Raw genomic sequence first — 20609 nt, 5'->3', positions numbered from 1 at the left:
GTGTCCTCCTTGCCAACTAAAGTTTCATTAACTTTTATATGATCCTTGTTCCCACTTTCAGGTCTCTTAACTAGAACTGGGAACAAGGTCAATGCAGAAATTACGGAGTTACTTTTTGGTAAGTGGGATGTACAGTATATACTAATCTTTGCCTGGAAGCTTACAAGAACTCTGGGGTAGCATCCAAACCAGTAGATGGGATGTAGAATGAGTGTTTAATATCGAGCTGTAACCTTCTTAGTAAGTTAAATTGGAACACTAATGAAAACCAGACATGTCTGGGAAGAGAATGTGTGTGTATGTAGGGTTTTCTGATTTTTAAACTCTGCTTCCCTAAGACAAGGTGGATCTAGGGGAAATCTGAGCAGCGGTACTATCTTAAATATCAGAATATTGGTTTTGATAGCTTAGGCTACAGCTTGTGATACCAAATAAATACGTGTATAGTATAGTTTGCAAAGCCATCCTAGAGTTTTTACCCTGCCACATATACACTCATGGAGACCACTTCAGATACAAATCTTAATATATTTGTAGGATTAAGCAGTGGTTGTGTTCAGGATTCCATTTAGCTTCTAAGAGCTGTTCTTTCTTTCTGAAGATGTTTATCCTTAAAATGTTGTTTTCAGGTATCTGACAAGGTATGTGCTGTTATTTGTAGGCTTGCTCGAACTGCTCATTTATCTTCAGTTAACCTTGGTTTGTGGATGGGGTTTCTTTCCATGAAACTTTGGCACATTTAAGCAAAGAACAACTTAGCATTCCTTTAGAAATTCTTTGTTTATTTTTTTGCTGTTTTCTTTCTAAAGCTGAAATCCTCTAGTTAATGTTTTTGAAAGGAAGTCTTAATTTACAGAAAGTAATGTGAGTTGCTGTTTTTGTACTTAAGGTGTTAGTACAGTAATGTTTGTGTGAGGTTTGATGAAAGGAAGTAGAGGAGATACAGGCTCCTGGTCTTGTAGAAATATAGAAGCAGCGCAAGCATGATCTTTGTTGGGTAGCGTTGGACCCACATAAATAATTTAAAGTGCTTAAGTCAGTCCTTCTTTTGGATATATCGATATGGCTACTTGTCAGTGGCTGTTATGGTTCAAAGTATCATAAAGTGTTCATCTGGTGGTTCTGCTGTTCCTGTTCTCCATCAGCATGGAGGAACTGTAATAATGATGCTACATAAATTTCACGTTCTACCAAGTAAAGCTAGTAGCTGGAGAATGTTGTATCTTTGAAATATTTACAGTCTACTTAAATATGAGCAAGAAAATAAAAATTTAGAAAAGGTGATCTCTAAAATTGTTTCCTTGCCTGTGCTATTTATTCTCCTTGTAGTTTTCTGTGGCTGGCAGACCTGTTCTTGAGTTTGGAGTTAGTTTTTATTTTTGACTATCATTAGTGATTCAAGCTTGGAAGAAAATTTGTCTTCTTACTTGAATCTGTTGTGATCTAGCATTTGCAGCACATGCAGTGGTTATTATGTATTTTGAGAGCAGCCTCCTGACTAGTTACCCTACTCTTATTGAACATTAAATGATGATTTTCTTTTATTGAACATTAGATGATGATTTTCAAAGGAAAGTAATAAAACTCTTCCTCTGTGTTGTCCAGAAATCAAACTGACTTATTCCAGATTACCTCTTGAAGTTCTGGTCTAAATGTCAGATTTCTGTAGTCATCAGCCTACATCAGATTTTCAACTTGGATTCATGCAGACTTATGGTCTCTTCATGCTTTTGGTTAGTATCTGACATGCTTATGAGATATTCCTGCAGATGGTAATTTTAGTTCAGAGTTACTAATAATTAGAAATAGTAGTTTTAATTTGCTTTATGTCATCTTTGAGTGCCTCTTTCACAGCAATCTCCATTGCTGGATGTAATTTTTTCAGTCTTCTTGATTTGTATGGTAACTTCACTGCAGTTATTTTGTTTGCAAACTGCAAAGTGTAACACTTGCTTCAAGGAATGAAGACAGCAAACTGTAAGAAACAGATTGTAGAATTTCATATCAGGAAGGCCTGGCCACAGCACTAGAATCAAGTAGCTCTTGAAGAACTCTGGATGTTGCTTAAGTCTGGGTACTTAGGCATACAATGGTCAATCTTAGAAATCCTTTTTTTCCTGCTTCTTCCTGCAGACTTTATTTGTTGATGTTTGTTGCTAGCTTTTGTTCATCCATAGGTTTGTGTGCTATCACAGAGTATAGAAGCTGTGACTAGAGTGGCAGTGATGGATTTTGTTGCTGTTGATTCTGATCCTGATGGTCCAGTTTTAGACAAAATTGCCACCTTCTTTGGCTAACTACCTGGTTCTATGCATGAAAGCTTATTTGTAATGACATATTTTTCTACTTCATGGGATGTGCTTTAATCACATGCAATGTTTCTCAATTAATTATTCAAACAGGAAAGGAATTCCATCTTTTTGTAAAAGGCGTTCTTTGTTCTATCTTCAGTCATTATAATGTATGCTGAACTTAAACGTTGTGAGAATATTTCAGTTTAGTCTTGAAATTAATGTTATGTCCTTATGAATTCTTAAAATGCTTACAGGATGAACACATTGGCTGCATCTGGTGCTGTATCTTTTGAAATTCATTTTCCTCATTTGCCTTAGCATAATTGATAATACTAGGCCAGAGAGGGCTCTGTAAACAGCCATCTCCAATAGTATACCTGTCTCTCATGGCTGAGCTTTAACAAAATGGTGGCTTCTCACTTCTTTCTTTAATTTGCTGGAGTTGGACCATAGTTGTTCTGCTAACTAATGGCTGGTTGTCTTTTAAGTTAACTTATTTTTACTGAAGGAATATATTCCTAACTTCAAACTGTCTTTTTGTTGGTCACCTCTAATGTAGGAAGAATCATGTGCCTGTTGTATTGTGTAGAGTGATTTCTGAGGTTGTGCCTTTTCACCTCTCCAAGATGACAACAGCTTGACATGCTGTGCTGCAGTGTGAATCATGTGTCAGGTCCTTTTGTCTACAGACAGTTTGTTTACAATATCCTTGATTGATGTCCATGTTTTTAAAAGTTATTAGAATCATAGAACATGCTGAAATGGAAGAGAGCCATCAGGATCGTTGATTCCAATTTCTGGCCCTGTGCAGGTCACCCTATTAAGTGTTGTTCTTATTGTGTAACTTCCCTGTAAGACTAGTTTTCTCTTAAATAAGCTGTGCAGTGCTGCTGTCCATTTCTGTCCTCTTCTTCAGAGGGCCTTTGGCTTTTGTGTGTTTGGCCCCCTGGAGGAGTGTTGTGCATGTGTACATTGCTCAGCAAAATGCTGGGATTTGATTATTGGGAAGCTGTTGGTTGTATTTGGGAAGGAGCAGAGAGGATCAGTGTCAAATTACTCTGCAGTTACTTCTGTTTAGAAGTCTCCTGGATCAAGGTGCTTGAAGAGAACTATAATGGGATAGGAAAGAGAGTGCCTCAACTGCTTCCTCTTTGCATTTAGCAACCAGTGCTAGGTTGGATCCTTGTGTTCTAGTCCTCAGCTTGCTTCCCCATTGTCCTAATGGACAAATCCAACTTTCTTTTGTTTCATAAAATATCTGCCTTTGACATGCTGAATCCTGTTGTATTACAATTTGATGGTGTTGCTCTAGGAAATACTTTCAAACCAATAGTTATTAATCCTGAAAAGGTGAAATCACTAGGATGCAATGATATATATGTTGTACCTTAAAATACTTCTTGGTAGGGACTGTAAAGTATCTGAAGGGAAGTTATTTTTGAATAGAAAGATGTGGTTTGCATCCCTGGGAGAGATACCATGGCCCTGTATGTGTCTGCCTGTTAAAAAACTTTCACATGTGGCTTTCTTCATTAGCCATTCTTGGTTTTGCTCCCAGACTCAGTGTAAGGAAAATACCAGGAGTCCTTTGCGTGCTCTGAGTTCTGTGTAGCATATTTTTCTACTGGTGAATTTTTGGGTGTTATAGTTGAACAGCTGATCCAGAAGTTTCATGTGTGCACATACAGACAGGGAAAAGTTAGTGTGTCAGCATTTTGAAATGCCTTATAGCACCTAAGTCTTCACAGTAGGTGCTGGCTAGTGACAGCAGACTTGTGGTGGCAGTTCCTATGACAGTGCAGAATACTCCAGCTCAGACTGAGCTTCCTGTGTCAAACAGCCAGTGTTCGTCCAAGATATTGGGATATATTTGAGCCCCTGATTTTTGAGAAAGAAAAATTTATTTTGAATATGCACTCAACATAGACAGACTTTTGTTTAACTGGTGGGATAATGTGTGGCCTTGTTTTGTTTTTTTTTTAAATATTTCTCTTAGTGACCCTGGTGGAGGGATTGAGATGTCAGAGTTCATACGAGAAGCAACTCCCCCTGTTGGCTGTAGTTCACGCAATTCTTATGCTGGGATAGATCCAAACAACCAGGTAAGAATTAAAGCTACTGCAGTTGTTGCTTTACTATTGCTGGCTTTGCAGTCTGTAGATAACCTCTTCCTATTATTTATGGTTTTTTTTTTTGGTAATTTGTATTAGATTAAACAGTTTTTCTTTCTGTATGTAACTACTTTATTAGGAAGGGATTGCATTCTCCCAGCAGTGTAGCTCTTATCCCATCTTGTACTTAAATTAGAAATGACTGGATTTTGAAAGGGAACCTACTGTCCCGTCAGAAAGTATTCCCTTTTGCTCAGTTAGCTTTCTTCTGATTTAAGAAATCAAAATGGCTCAGAGTATGGTGAGCTCAGTACTAAGAACCCATTCTGGTGGGATTCCCTTGTCCCTTTGGATGTCTATGAGCCATTAGATAGCTCAAGCTGTATCTTCATCCATATGTTCTAACTTTGTCTTCTTTACTTTTGTTTGTTCTGCCATTTAAAGCTTAATGGGTAAATTTAAATGTGGTATTTGAGGAGGCTTCTGGTATCTTAGAATGTATCCACTGCTGATTATCTCTTGCAATTGTAAATGGCTTTCTGCAGGTTATTATTCCTCATAGTTCAGATATTGGGGTCAAAAATTAATTTGCTAAAGTAAAAAGTATGAAGAAAAACTGCTAGAAATGGGAAGACTAAAACTGTTTATTTTTTGCATGTCCTCTGCAAAATAATCACTTTCTTGCTTCTTCAGCAGGGTTGGGAATAAAGCAATAAATAGGGATTCCTGCCAGATAGAAGTGCTGAAGAACATGACTTTATTACATTTTAATGTAACTTCATTATGCTCTAGTTGCCTTGAATGTCACTGAGGAAGTTGCTCTGTTTCTGTAGGTTTATGTGTTCAAATTCCATAGCGTTGTATTTGCTGTTCCTTATGTTCAGCTTGTGACATTTAGCTAGTTGTGGCTAGTTTTTATCAATCCTTCATGAGGACAAGTAGAGGAATTGGCCAGGCTGTACATTTATGTTGATAATGAGCAATGCAGCATCATGGTAAAAGCACAGAATCTGTCTTCAAATGATATGCAAGTCCTTGGCATGGTATTACAATATCATGTTCTTCTAATTAGCTCCCTGAGCAAGCAGTAGATAATGAAGTGCAGTGGTATGCTGATGTTGGTGTTTTATCTGAATCATGCTCAGTTATGCAGCATAGATGCTCTTCAGAGATTTTCCTTCCTTTGAGAAAGAAGGCATTTGCTGGTGTTCAAAGGAATAGGAAGTAATGGTCCGTATAGGAATACAGAAACATGATGCCCAGATTAGTTCTTTGACTGGTCTTTGGAAAAAATATGTTCCAGACGTAACAGTTTTAATATTCAAGCACATGAAGAAGTTCATGCTACTGTGAAGGAAAGAATGCATTTGTGCTAGTATTAGTTTTCACTGATCCCCTGTGATTGAGTGTGCAGCATCAAAAGGGAGTATGAACAGTAAGCATCTGAGTTCTGCTCAGTTTTTCTGTATGAGATAGCTTTCCTGTGATGTTGCATTTGTAGTCAGTGACAGCATTCAGCAAAACATGTTATTGAATGGAAGAATGTTGGAACGTGACAAAAGGAGTAACTAAAAGTGTGTGACAATGTTGTGAAAAAAATGTATTAAACAAGCTCTTAGCTGCTTTTTCACATTGCACATAAAGCCATTGTTCTTCTGTGCTATGCCTGAATAGGATCTGCACACATCTTCACATTACCTGAAATTGCTGTGCTTACAGAAAATAATTAGTAGAATTATGCTCTTTTCCCTAGAGTAATTTTAACTAGGAATTTTTGGAAAACAGCATCCTAGTAAGTATTTATCGATCCATCAAATGGCCATTATTTTAATGTATTATAGGCTCAGATTTTGCCTTTGAGGGCTCTTAGTCTCTCTTTTTTTGAGTTAATTATCTGACACATGCATTGTTGTATGCTATTTATAGTTGAAAGGTCATACTGAAAGTGTTACTGAAGGAAAAAACAAATTCTTCTTAGCATCTCTGCAAAGTAATAATGGATTATAAGATATCATTAGAAAGGTAGATTGCAAACCTAAATGGTGAAATTTTTTTGGATAAGCAGGTACCATGCCTGCTGGTTTGCAATTGAATGTGAAAATAACTGGAAAAATATGTATCTTTTCACATGGGAGCAGATTTTGCATTTAGCTTACTGTGTTCAACAGATACATTTTGTACTGAGATTGTGTTTTCTTTAAGCAGTTTGTACAACTAGGATCACTGCATTAAATGTTCAGTTTTACAACAACAATTACTAGTGTAGCACTGCACTTGTACTCTGCATTAAGTAAGGAGAATTCCTAGATTAAAAGATTTTTTGAAATCAGCATGATTTCAATAGAATAGTACTGTGATGTAGTTGAATGCTTAATTACATCACTTTTTGTCTCTTTGCAGTGGAAACAGTCAGAATTTTACAGCACTGTGCTGCTGGATGCTTTTGTGCCTTTAAAAACCTCTCCTAGGTGTATAGGCAAATACATGTGTTGCAGTAATAGGAAATAACGATTGTTTATTTCCTGAAAGTGTGCAGCTTTTTACATAATTCCCTGTTTCTAGGTTGGATCTGGGTTATCTCGTCTGGGAACAGCAGCAACCATCAAAGGTGAGATTTTTAGCTACTTGAACTACCTTACAGAAGCACTTCAAATCACTGTTGTTTACTGTGTTGTTTCCAAATACTGTCTACCTTTATCATCTTGATGCTTTTTTTTTTTCTTTTTTTTGAGTGAAATACAGCATTTACTAGTTGGGGGAAGTCTTCTATGGACATGCAAATTATATGAGGAGAGAATATTCTGGGGCCCGTGTTCTACTTCCCATGTAATGACTGGTTTTCCTTTTGCCTGTAATATGCAGAGGCAAGGGGTTGGTTGGGGTAGACTTTACTATTTTGAGTTCAGTGCAATCAATTACCTTTCTGGTATTGTTGTCAAGTCATCTATTATTGATGACTTGATTACTTCTCGTTGCTTGACATTTAACTAAAGCATTTTCCAGCCTCTTTGAACACCTCTAAGATGAAAAGTTAGCAATTTTGCATATTATGAGTATTTTCTTGTAGATTTATCCAGCCAATAATAAGGCAAAAAATAAATTGAATGTAAATTTTTGTCACCTTGATTTTTTTTTTTTTTTTTTTCTTTTTTTTTCTCCTTGGTTTTCTGACCATTAGGAATATTTTCTTAGTCTACCACATTGTTTATTATGGACAACCATGCAAAAAGAAATATTCCAATAGATACATCTTTAAGGGGGAAAAAATTTTTTATTGCCATTGAGTTCTGTGGAAGATTAGACGAAGAGTAAACAATACTTGTATCTAAAAGAAATCTTGTGTTATTGTAATTGTGTACAATTGTTATTTACCTATAAGTGAAGAAATACAAGCAACAGTCTTTCATGACAAGTGAGAATGTAGATGCGTGTGTTAATACTTTGAGCCCTAGTACTCTTATTTCTTAAACTTTGCAGGTGATACTGACACTGCCAAGACCTCTGATGATATCAGTTTGAGTCTTGGCCAGAGTTCTAGCCTATGTAAAGAAGGGAGTGAAGAACAAGGTAAAATTTCTTCTTCTCCATATTTAAACATGGTATTTTGTTACTGAAGACCCTTTGCTTAATATGCTAAATAAATTCATGCAGTCTGTAGATAGACTCTAAGAAAGGGTATCTTGAGGTTCCCTTTCCTTTCTTTATTACTCAAGCTTCTGAGAAGTGTAATTTGAATGCTTATAACTTTATACTTTGTGTTCCTTGTTCTGACATCTTCCAGCAGGTAATAAATATTTACTGTCACCTTACTGATGAAAGATAGCTAACTTAGTATCTCGTAGACTACACATGGCCTGGGGTTAATGGACTTCATTGTAGACTAATTTGCTTTCCTTACAAGTACAGACAAATGTAAATGTGCGGGGCTTTTCTATAAAGTAAATAACCCCATACAGACCTCTCTGTTTCCAGATACAAGAGCTTGGTGAATTTTTTTTTGAGTTTTTTTTCCTAACATGCAAGGAAAACGTTAGCTTGTGTTCTGAAACAAAACAGGACAATTTTGCATTTAGCTTCATTGTCAGGAAAGGACCTGCTTAGACTAAAGCAGAATGTAAAACCAAAGGGAAATCTTTGTTTGCTGATTTTCAAGTACATGGTGAGTAGGAGAAAGTTAACTCTGAGAATACCACCTTTAAGTTTTGCCAGTCTTATCACTAATGGGTGATTAGAGCCATTACATGGATGATTCAGTTATTACTGTGTGATTCAATGCACAAAGTGTTTGAAATGGAGCATCACAGGTGGCCATGCTGTTGTAATAGGCAGCAGGGTTCTGCTACTCTCAGCTGAGTAATGTAACCGTGAAGTCTCTTAAGCTGCATGTATTCAAATATACTCTACAGAAATTTAGCAATTGTAGAAACTTAAGTTGGCCTCCAGATCTATTTTTAGTGGGAGTAGCAAAAGGGAAAGTAGCCTGGCTTGTATTACTGCCTGCAGAGGGTCACTTAAGGGAGACTGCTTGTGATGGGTAACAGGAATGCTTGTTTTAACTAAGATCTAGCAGTAAATCCTCATGATCATGATTTGCTTTAACAGCAAACACCACCTCTTCTTTTTTTTTTTTTTTTTTTTTTTTTTTTTAGAAGGTAGTAAAACTTAGTGACTTCATAGGGAATTTCTTTATAGTACAAAAAGACCTGTGACAGTGACTGCATCCTTGCTGTGAGCTTACTTGGTATCCACTAGGAAAGCTGATTTTTGTTGGGTTTTTGTTGCCTTCAGAGTTAATGGGGTTTACTGTGTTTTCATTAATAACTTTAAAATGTATTTATTGCATCAAGGAACCAAAACAAAAGGAATATGTAAAAATATTAAGTCTGAGACATATAAGCAATAGAGGAGGTTGTCAGAATTTCGTTGTCTATTAGTTGCTAGGGATAAGCGGGTATTGGTGAATTTTTTTTTTTTTTTTTTTTTTTAATTAAAGCCTATCAGGTTTGCCTAGATGTTATAAAATATTTTTAAATTGTAATGTGATGAATTCACACCTGCAATTGGATTTTTTAGTTCATTTACTTTGTCTGATATAAACAGTTTTAAAGCAAGTTGTATAACTTACAAGAATATTTACATGAATATTTTTAAATATGTACTTTAACAGATTTGGCAACTGATCGGAAGCTTTTTCGTCTGGTCTCGAACGACTCGTTTGTCTCCATCCAACCTTCATTGTCCTCTGGACAGGATTTGCCAAGGGACAGCGGTGACAAAGTGTGCCTCTCGAACAACCAGCTTGTGGACCAGTCTAAAAACAGTACATGTGACACAGAAGTAGCTTCGCTGGTAACTCTGCATTCTCACTCCTATAGGAAGGATCATAGACCACGAGGTGTACCAAGGACTTCTAGCTCTGCTGTTGCTTTTCCAGATGCTTCACTAAATGACTTCCCTCTCTATCAGCAAAAACGAGGACTAGATCCTGTCAGTGAGTTAGAAGCTTCCAAACCCCCTTCTGGATCCCGAGAGTCTTTGGGTGAGAACTCTTGCATTTCAGGAGTTTTTCAATTAGATGACATTCTGAAAAGTAGCAGCCCTCAACCATTGACTAAGAGTGGGAAGAGCAAGTCCTTGAAAGCAGACAAAAGTATGGACAGTCTGAGAAGCCTGAGTACTAGAAGCAGTGGTTCTACAGAAAGCTACTGCAGCGGGACTGATCGTGACACCAACAGTACCATCAGTAGCTACAAAAGTGAACATACTAGCTCAACGCATATAGAAAGTGTATTGTCAGAGCACGAGGAGGAGTCTCCTAGAGAAGAAAAAAAGGATGGTAAGAAAAAAGACTGTGGTGTCGACTCAGAGGATGACAGTAGTTCTACTACTGACAAAAGGACTAGTAGTGAAAGGACTGCTGTGGAAGTGAGTCCTCTGGGTGGTGTTCAAGGGGGAAGGGGTTCTAATGCATCTGATGAGATGCACAGCCAGAAAGGTCTTGGTGCCTCTGCTTCAGAAGAGGCCAATAAGAACCCACATGCCAATGAATTGACTACACAAGCTGACAGGCCGCATGGGAAGGCTGCTGAACAAAGAGAGGAGCAGAGTGAGAAACTAGCTGTGTTAGTAGATTCAAGAGCTTCTAAAGAAACTAGTGGAAAACAAAAGGAAGGAGATGTTCGACCAAAATCTTCTAGTTTGATACATCGAACAGCCTCTACCCACAAGTCCAGCCGGAGAAGGACAGGAAAAAAACGGGCTAGTAGTTTTGATTCAAGTCGGCACAGGGAATATGTTTCCTTCCGAGGTGTATCTGGTACTAAACCTCACAGTGCTGTGTTTTGTCACGATGAGGACTCCAGTGATCAAAGTGACTTGAGCAGGACATCAAGCATGCAGTCAGCTCACCAGTTCAGCAGTGATAGCTCTTCCAGCACCACCTCCCATTCATGCCAGTCTCCTGAGGGAAAATACAGTGCTTTAAAGACCAAATACGTTTCTAAAGACCGTGGGGGCGCAGACTCTGAAAATGCTCACAAAACCCACGTAAGCTCTGAAGGAATTAGCAAAAAAAGATCTACACGACGGACTTCTAGCACAAACAGTGCCAAGAATCGTGCCAGAGTGTTAAGCCTGGACAGTGGTACTGTAGCTTGTTTAAATGACCCAAATAGTTTAATGGCACCAGGTAACATAAAACAGTTAACCACTTCAAAATCTGATTTGGAAGCCAAAGAAGGAGAGGTGCTAGATGAGCTATCTCTGTTGGGAAGGGCTTCACACTTAGAGTCAGTCACTCGTTCTAGGAATAGCTTACCAAGCCAGGCTACATTTCCTGAAGGGGAAGAGCAAGAATCAGCAAGTGGAGGTAAGTAAATGACCTACCAGAAGTACCTTGTTGTATTTTGTTAATGAATGTGATATCTATGACTTAAATTAAAATTGTACTTAAGCATTCTCCCCGTTTCTTCAGTCTTGCCTAGTAAAACTCAAAAAACATTTCCTTCATAATCTGTTGTAAGATCTACTGAAATGGGTGTTGAATCCGAACAGCTTTTACAAAATCTTTAAGTAGAGGTGTTAGGGATTTATTACCAGTAGTCCTCATTAATTAGAGGTCTCTCTTAAAACTACTACTTGTGATCAAATGAAACCTGCTCCATTGTACTGAGTAATCAAAATACTGCAGCCTTTCTGGCATGGCTTGAAGTGGTATCAAGAAATAAAACCAATCCTAAATCCTTACCATGCTGCCTTTAACTGTGGATTCTTACAGTGGTCTGGTTACTAAGCTGAATTCTCCTAGGGATTTGATTTTTGCTTAGCCTTGTCATTGCTGACTAGACAGTCTTGTTTATTTTGGGTTTTTGGGGGTTTTTTTTGTCTTCATTATGTGAACACAATAACCTTCCATTGCAGGAGAGGAGTGTAGTTTCCTCTTATTTTCCCTAACTATTGTTTTGCTTGGTGTAATGTGAACAATAAGCTGCCTGGAGTAGCTGTTATTAATATAGATTAGTAATGGCATTTTAAACAAAATTTGGAGCACCTAACTTTTTTTTTGTTTATTGCTTGTTATAATGTTTGTTTTTTTTCTTGGTTAACTATATTGACTGCCTTAACTGGAAGGCTTTTTGCATCAAGGTAGATAAGTGTCTTTAAAATGCATTTTCAGAACAATATGAGGTTGCTGATTAACTCTGTCTGACTTCTGGAATATTCAGAGGCCAATAGCTACCAGATAATCTGGACTTTAGGTGGACAAACCTTTCATAAAATTGTATTTTAGATCAAGACAGGTACTTTTAATAAACTATAGCAAATTTGACTGTTCCTGTTATATAGACTGCCTAAACAAAATACAGTGATTCATCTTAAAAAAAGGTTTCCAGACCACAATGAGATGAGGTGTATGACCAATGGCGGGGGTTTCTTTTGGTTTTGTTTGGGGTTTTTTGTGGAGATTTGTTATATGTGGTTTTATTTTATTGTTAATATTAACAAAAGAACTAGAAAAATCAGTAGAATTAATTTCTGAGGAGGAAAAGAAAGTGTGCCACACTGAAGTTCAGCTGTGTATTGATTATTGATCAAATTTGACTGATTTACAATTATTTCATACTTATTTATATGCCTTCACTTTACTTATGTATACAAATGTGTGGTTTGTTTTTTTTTTTTAGCTTTCTCTGTCATTCCTAGTAACAGATTTTTGTGGTAACTTCAATAAAAGAGTCAAGATCGTTCTTCTAGTACTAACTCTACAAGCTAAACATTTAATACACATTCTTCATAAGGCCTTGTTAAAGTGACAGCTATTCGTGTCTACTAAGAGTAATTTGACTAATAAAGGGTCTCCTTTAGGTATTTACCATTTTGACTCTATGCTTTCCTTAGCACAAAATTTGATTAAATTTTGTGTTATTAGTACTTAAATCTGTTAAGATTCTCCCTTTATGTGCAAAGGAGGATTAACATACCTTACCTTTCAGAACATGTCAGACTTTATATGTGCTTACTACTTGTCAGTAGTCTGAAAGAATTGATGGAAGACAGATGCTGAATATTGTGAAATATTTTGATAGCTCTTTTGAAAAGGTTTGTTTTCTCCACCATTTGACTCAACGCATTTCAAAGCAATCTTAAAGGTTCAAATTTGTAGCAGCTAAAGCAGGAAAGGCTTGCTGGCCTGATCTATTTCTAGTTTAAAATTGTACATGGTGGTCATTTGGAAGTTGATAGTATTTTTAATAAGTAGCAAGTACCCAAGTAGTACTTCTCTGTGGGTTGCAGGCTGTCTTTTAAGAAACAATCTGGGATTGAGTTCTCTAGATCTGATGGCATGATAGGGTTAATAACATTAGCTGTATGTTGTTGTTTATTCCTACAAAGGGAAAAGGAAATATTTGCTTTATTATTGTAAGAAATTCTGCCTTTTTCTTTTCTTGAAAGCAGAATAAAATTATGACTTGCTTTTCTTTAGCACTACTTAAATATTTATTTATTCTTGTTTATTTATTTAATCTTGTCTACCACCAAGGCAGTAATTACATTGCATTTATCTGTTCATGATCTGACTATTTCTTTCATAGTGTCCTTCTTTACTGGCTTTTCTCTTGTGTGGGTTTGTTGGGTTTTTTCCCCCCAAATTTGTAGCTTAGATTACAAGTTTTGTAACATTTGTATGTTTAATTGCGGCTTTCTTCTTTAGGCTTACCAATTACTAATAGTAATGAGAGAAAATGTTTTAACTCTTTAGGATCTACGTCCTTTATAGCCAGTATTTCTTACTACTGAGATGTCTTCACCTTTTGGGAGATTTTTAAAGATATATATGTGTAATATAAGTACATGTTATGTATATATATGTATAGCATTTTTTTGGATGAAGTTAAGAAATTATTTATTTGTTGCAGGTGAATTACAGAATAAACTTGATCTGGATTTTCCTAAGATCAGGGGATATTGGTTGGATGTGATTTTTAGAAGTAGTCTGGTCCAACCTCCTGCCAAAAGGATTATTTTATAGTTTTATTTAAATATTTTTAAGTGTCTGTGATTTGCTTATGATAACTTCCTGAAACAGATAACTAATAGATGCACACAGGATAATTAAAAGACTGGTGTTATACCACCTCCTTTTTTCCAGTTAGCAGCTTTCAGTTCCTGTTTTTCAAATATGACTTAAATCAGTAATTATAACTTCATTTTATCCTTCAGTCTTTAGAGACTAGAAGTACATTCTTGTTTGTGTAACTGCTAAAATGTGTTTCGTAATGGGTATGACCTTTACTAATCTTCCACTATGCAGGATGTTGTACAAACTTGTGCATATTTCACTTCTGCAGATACAACTTAGTGGTTTCATTTCTGTATTATTATGCCAGGAAGCAGTGAATGACTCACTTGCTGTGAGATACTATGTGCATTTAAATATAAATTGTAATTCATTAAAATGCAGAGAAACAGCATCTGAAAATTCTGAAATTAAGTGTATGTGGTGGATGCATAACAAAATATGGAAGATGTCTTACAGTGGTTGTTTTCCTTGTTCAACCATTCCCACTCCAAAAGCAGCTAGTGAATTGGTGACTTGTGGGTTAGTTGAAGTTGCTCTGCAGTCTAGTGATATTCTAGAAATACCCCCTTTGCATTGTCCTGTGCCTGGTCTCTGTCAGATTCTATCAGTGCTGTTTCTGGGTAGCTGTGTGTAACAATTTAAAGAACTACCATAATGCTGTATATAACACCGTGATGTTTTGAGCTGGCCTGAAAAGTCGAGTGTTCTCTCCAGTTTTGTATTAACTGTAAAAGTTGTGCTCTTTAAGTTGCTGCTCTGATTTACAGCTTGCTGCAATTTAAGGTTTATTTACTTTAAGTTCTTAAGATACATACCCTTTTGTAAATAAAACTGCATGCAGTGTGATGCATTTTTCCTTCTGTCCATTGCCTAGCAATATTGAAGTAAGAGCTCATACTATTTTCTCTGTTTTGAGGTCTGCAGTACATCTCTACAGGCAGTCAAAATAGGGCTTTGTGAGTTTGGATTAGTCTTGTGTTTCATATGACACATGGAAACTGTTCACCTCTTCAGTGTGTGTGTGTGTATTTGTACATATATGCTTAGTGTGTCTGCCTGCAATTATTACAATTCAGTTCTCTGTTACTCAGCCAATGGTCATGGCAGCTGCTAGCAATATATTACTTTTTTCCTACTATGCCGATGTTGCACATGGTCTGTGTCACAACTTGATTTGCCTGTTTTGCAGAGCTCTTCCATGCTTCTGATGGCTTTAGGTTTTGCTACATTTCCCTGCAGATAGAATGAATATAATTATAGAAGAGGAGGCTTTTGATCTTGTTTTCTGTTCATCTGCCAGTTCATCCTCAAGCCTACCTAAACCAAACAGTTTTGCATGAGAAATTGCAGTTTAGAAATGGTAGAAACTGAAAAATGTGTGCAGTTCCTGTGATCAGGTTGTGTGTATGTTGACTGTATCTGTTCATGTATTCAGTAGAGCTGTGCTGTAACTGGATCCAGGTAAGCAGATCAGCAGTAGAAAGGGCTATCTTCTATAAGCATTTTATTGTACTGTCATGGCTTTTGTGTGTGATGGTCGAGTTTCCCAGAATTCCCTCTGATGCTGGATATCTTGTCATCTCAGTACAGGCCAGATTGCTGCCTTTAAACACTTAAAGATCTAGACAGTGTCAGGAATTATATATGAGCCTGCTGTGGAATTTCTACAGTTTTGGAACTTAGCAATGAAATAGCACTTGGAATTAGTCTTGCATCTCTTAATTGCTAACCACTTCCTAGTAAACCAAAATTTTTGTACTTTTTTTTGGGATTCAGTACTGTGTTTTGTCCTCTTTCTGGTATTTATGGATAATACAGAGCCTTTCATTAGATGACGTTTGCTTGATTTGGTAAGAGTGGTTCCATTTTGCTGATATGTCTTGTTCATGTATTTCCTAAGTGTTCATCTCAAGAATTGAATAGGAATTTTTGATATTAGATAAAGATGAAGCTGCACCTTCATGCTGGCATCTAGATGTACCTGGGTTTATTGGCATGCATATGAGCAAGAAGGTTCTAAAAGCTCTGTCAGCTGATGGAATTGCTCACATTGCTGCAAAATGTAGCTGTGAGATGAAACTCATTCAACTCATTGAAGTTGGCCTCTAATGAGTGTTATTTTGGTGTTTTAGTTAAGGCTATGTAATACAAACACGACATTCTGTGTATGATATGCTAACATAGTATGCCACATATGCTGGAAAGTTTGTGTTCTGAAATTTACAACATCTTTTCCTTAAGGTGAATAAATCTAAACACAAAATCAGAACTAACTTCAATCAAGACTAATGTCGATTATGAACATTTGTCTGCTACATGAACATACTACTAGGTATTGATACCTGAACCCTGGTTATAGGGCCTGTATTTGGCAGGGGATCAGATGGGGTTTAGCTTTAGTTCTTTGACCTGAAGTACATCAGCGTTATATCTGAGAGATCTATGCAAGTAGCCTAATGTTTTAAAAAGTGCAGTAATTCAAGTACAATGGAAGTACAATGAAGTAGAAAAACTAAGAGTCTTAGTTTTATCTTTGGCCTTAGTATAAAAATTTTACTGCCAAGCTGATCTGTAAAAATGTTTGGTTCAGAATTCAAACCAGATGGTTTTATTGTCCTGCTTTGTCCTCTCCTTGGTAGTGTTTTGCTTTTCAGGTTGTTGTAGTGACTGTTTTGATGTAATTGTAAATATTTCTTCAGGCTAGTTTCAGACTTTTTTTTTTTTTTCATTTTTATAAATGCAACCACAGCTTGAAGTTTTGGGCTTTACTTTTTCCTGAATTGTGTGTTGTCTTCTTCTGCAATATTTTCTAGTGAAAGTTTATAACTTGGAGATATCACGCTCTTCTTCATTGTTTCTCCTTTGCTGCCCACATCTCTGTTCTTCAGAAATAATAATTAGTGATATTTTTTCATTAAATATTCACAGTAAGTTATAATACTCCGAGCCAATATTTTGATTTTTTTTTTTTTTTTTTTTTTTTTATCGGAGAAGTATAAGTAATCCCTGCAACTGTAGGTTTTATTAAGATGCATAATGATATGGTGGTTAGCAACTGCATGCTGAAGATATGGACTGAACAGATTGCTTCTTTCTGCTCGGGTATCTTTCAAGTATGGTTTTTATTAAAGTGTTAGAGCATGTGAAAATAAACTATAAATGCCTCAACCATAAAGAGAATGGTAGTGCTAACCCATAGATGCATGTGAAGTACACCTCTCAGGTTTCAAACAAATGACATGTTGATGCTCAGTACAGAACAACAACATTTCAGCTGTTTGGTTGGGCAAAGTACATTCTGTCTTCGAAGAATTCCATTGCTTATTTGCATTTGCAAATTTCATTGCTTATGTGAGTGCATCAGCCATAAACCATTCATCCAGCTCTTGCTGAGAACGTGTAGGCTTAGTAATTAGTGATGGAAAATAGATCAATTTCCCATTTTGATAGGATGAGGAAGGGCATGTCCAAGCATCGCTCAGGTTCCCTGCATACCTATAACCATGCCTAACTAGACTAATGTTCAAAACCATCTAGACTTTGAGTGATGGGGGAGGGGTGTGGGGTTTTTTGGCTGTGGTTTTTTTTCTTTTTTCCTGAGAAGATTGAGGGAGACTTTCTGCTGTGGTAGGTTTTTTTCTTGCTTGCTTTCAAGTTAAATGATTGCAGTTTTTATCCTCAGAACTTTATGGTTTTCCACATGGATACTTCACCATTGTATTAGTATTGTACCACATCTTTCCAGGAATCTTCTTATGAAGAATTTTTCTGTATTTCAGAATTTGTCTAAGGCACTGGGTTTAGCATTTGTTTGTAGCAAAATGAAATGCTCTTACTGATGCAATAAAATTTTGGCAGTTCTGCTTCTTTATGTTCTTAAGCTTCTAAGTTTTGATTAAAAGCAGTGTTAAACAGGTGCAGGGAGATGTTACAAATGTTTTGGCTTGTTTTTATATAAGTGTTCCTGTTCAAAGGAAGCTATTTGTACTTTGTTTCTTAAAGCTAGGTGTCTTATACAACAATTGTATAGTTACACTGTAAAACTGTGAGTCTTCAGTTTAAAACTTAGGAAAACTACAGAAGTGAGTGTAGAAACATTCAATGTAAAGTATCATTCCACGTGCCTGATGACAAAATGATATCCTCATGATGTTTTAAGTGTGTAACTGCTAATTTGGCTCTTTTCCAGTCAAATGTTAAACAAGTTAATTTTAATGCAACTGTGCATGCACACACATATTCATTAACAGATACAAGTGTCATTATCTCTTCTTTGAAAAGAATTGTATTATATTTGGGAATAGGTGTGTAAGGGGTTAAGTTTGCTTCAAGGTTGTCTCTAGGTTTCCACTTCCTATTTTATTGATCTCTGGGATATAGGTTTGTGTTTGTAATTTGTGCACCTTGAACTTCAAACATGGTTTTTGTCTTCTTGAGAATCAATAATGCTGGGGATCCAGAGTCATATGACAGCATGCAGAGGAAATGCTTGCATTTCTTGATATGAAGTGTAGTGATCCAGCATAGAAGTGTAGAATAAAAAAACACAGAGCACCTTTTAACAAACATTCTGTAGGCTGAAAAGGTTTTCTTCCTCTACTGTTTAAGCTGAAGTAAGCAGGAACTTTAGAAGTATTACTCATGTTATCTCTTCCTGTTACATCTGGATTTTGTTCATGACTGTAGATGTTGGATCTTACATTTCTGGAGACTAAGATAAATTGTTGTAAGTAGCAGTATTGGAGAAGTGTATGTGCAATCATAAATATTAAAGAAAGCTTATTTAATTAAAACATGATAAAACTGATCTCAGATCATGGAAGAAGGTAAGTTAGGAACTTTGTCTTACTTCCTACTGGTGAATTCACAAACAGTTGCACTGCTTCTTCTCATTAAAGGCAAGTAGAAACACAAGTAATACAAATTAATATAAAGAGCTTTCCATACTGATATGTGTATATTTTAAATTGTATGTCTTCTCTGAGATGATATTAAAACCAAAAGCTTGCCAAAAAGTCCTCCCCAAGAGTGAACAAAGCCAGTGGGCAAATACAAAAAACAAAAGCACAACCCCTCTGGTTTTCCTTTACAACCAAGAGCAAACTTTGCCCAGTTTGGCTTTCCACACTTTATGCTAATCCTCTCTGCTCAGCTAGCTTATATTTATTTTTTTTTTTAACTTCTTTAGTCCTGTTCTCTTCATGTAGTTTCTTGAAATATTGTGTAATGTTAGCAGACTTGGAGCTTGTTGGTCTGAAAAGCCCTGCAGTTTTTTGAAAAGAACTTGGTAGACTTGTGTAGTGACCTGGAATGTCACCATCTGCATTCAAGAAGAATATGTATAAAAGATGTGCACTGAGCAAAAGTTTCAGGATGATAAGTCAAGAGTCTCATGGTAAAACAGGTAGAAAGCTGCACCTAAATCCACTTTGACTTCTAAAAGTTAAAATGAAATTATAAAAGGCTAGAAAATGTCAAAGCTATTTGCCTGTACAGCTTTGAATTTAATGCCCAAGTATATACTAGGTTTTTTAATTTTCTTTTTTTCTTGTCTTCAAGCATGTTTGTATATTTAGTTTCCTCACAGGACATTGCCTCTGTTCTTGTGACTTGCTTTAGTGATAAATTGGAGCTATATAGGGAGGACCTATGTGTTTTAATAGTCTCTGCTTGTGTTATTGCAGAAGATGCTTGCTAAAGAAAAACAGTATCTGTGAGTGCTAAGTATACTACCTTAAAGAATGGCACTTGAAAGTTGCTTTTGCTAAGTAGTTGCAAGTGGTAATTAAGATGCAATGTTGATGTTTACCATCTTAATGGATATTCAGATATTTACATTTCAGTTAAGACTAGTTACTGTTCCTTATTTTGTGGTGCTTAACTGTGGTCTGAGTACCAGAATTGCTTTTGCATCTGAACTCAGTGGAAGCTGTGTTGTAAATGTGAATTTTTATTTGCTGTGTGTATTCTAAAAATAATGAGATTTAGAAATTGTTGTCCAAAATCAATGGGTCACTTTGACCTCATGTTTCAGAATTCAGTCTGTCTTGTTTAGTGTGGTTCATTTGCTTTGTACTTCAAGTATGAGAGCTGCAAAGAAATGCTTAAAGAAATTAGCGTATTAAAATAAAGCTGTATATTAAACCACAGGAGAAACTTACTGAATTCTTGCTAAAACACCGTGAAAAGGTAGTATAATCTATTGATGCTTAAAACTGTAAAAACACTTGTGTAGGAATGAGGATGGAATGAGCAAATCCCTGATTTTCCTGCAAGTACAGGAAAGGACTGAGTCAGGGTTACCCTTATCTTCAGTAGTTTTGGTAATGAAATGCTTGTAGCTTGAATGTTGGTGTTAATCTCTTTATGTAGCTTCTTTCATTTTAAAGCAAGCTATAAATCAAAGCTTCAGGTAGAGAATTCATTTGGTAACCTGTGGTTCATGGGTTAAAATCTTTAAGGTTTAAACTCTCAGTTAAGCTCTTGTTTCAGCCTTTATTGCTTGAATTATGGCAGTAGTACACAACAGTAGTAGGTTGCTATAGGTTCTGTTCCCTGTAGACCAGCATTAGAATCTCTGCTGGTAAGTGTTGAAAGCTTAATGACAGCAGTGTTGTAACCTGA

General features: G+C 36.3%; 1 protein-coding gene across 10 annotated transcripts in view; it reads left to right on the top strand.

Moving 5' to 3' along the window:
• PCNX1 (pecanex 1) overlaps positions 1–20609 on the top strand; it is an 86615-nt gene that overhangs the window by 9747 nt on the left and 56259 nt on the right. For 6 of the 10 annotated variants that reach the window (XM_056492239.1, XM_056492235.1, XM_056492237.1 and 3 more), the window contains exons 3-6: positions 4291–4396; positions 6968–7013; positions 7883–7972; positions 9573–11273. In XM_056492239.1, the coding sequence (XP_056348214.1) occupies positions 4291–4396; positions 6968–7013; positions 7883–7972; positions 9573–11273 (1943 nt within the window). Of the gene's footprint in view, positions 1–58; positions 119–4290; positions 4397–6967; positions 7014–7882; positions 7973–9572; positions 11274–20609 lie in introns of those variants that run through there. The other 4 variants (XM_056492241.1, XM_056492242.1, XM_056492240.1 and 1 more) reach the window with 4 other exon arrangements.

The sequence above is a fragment of the Oenanthe melanoleuca genome, chromosome 5 (genome assembly GCF_029582105.1).
Source record: "Oenanthe melanoleuca isolate GR-GAL-2019-014 chromosome 5, OMel1.0, whole genome shotgun sequence".
Lineage (NCBI taxonomy): Eukaryota > Metazoa > Chordata > Aves > Passeriformes > Muscicapidae > Oenanthe > Oenanthe melanoleuca.
This window is presented reverse-complemented; position numbering and strand designations above follow the sequence as displayed.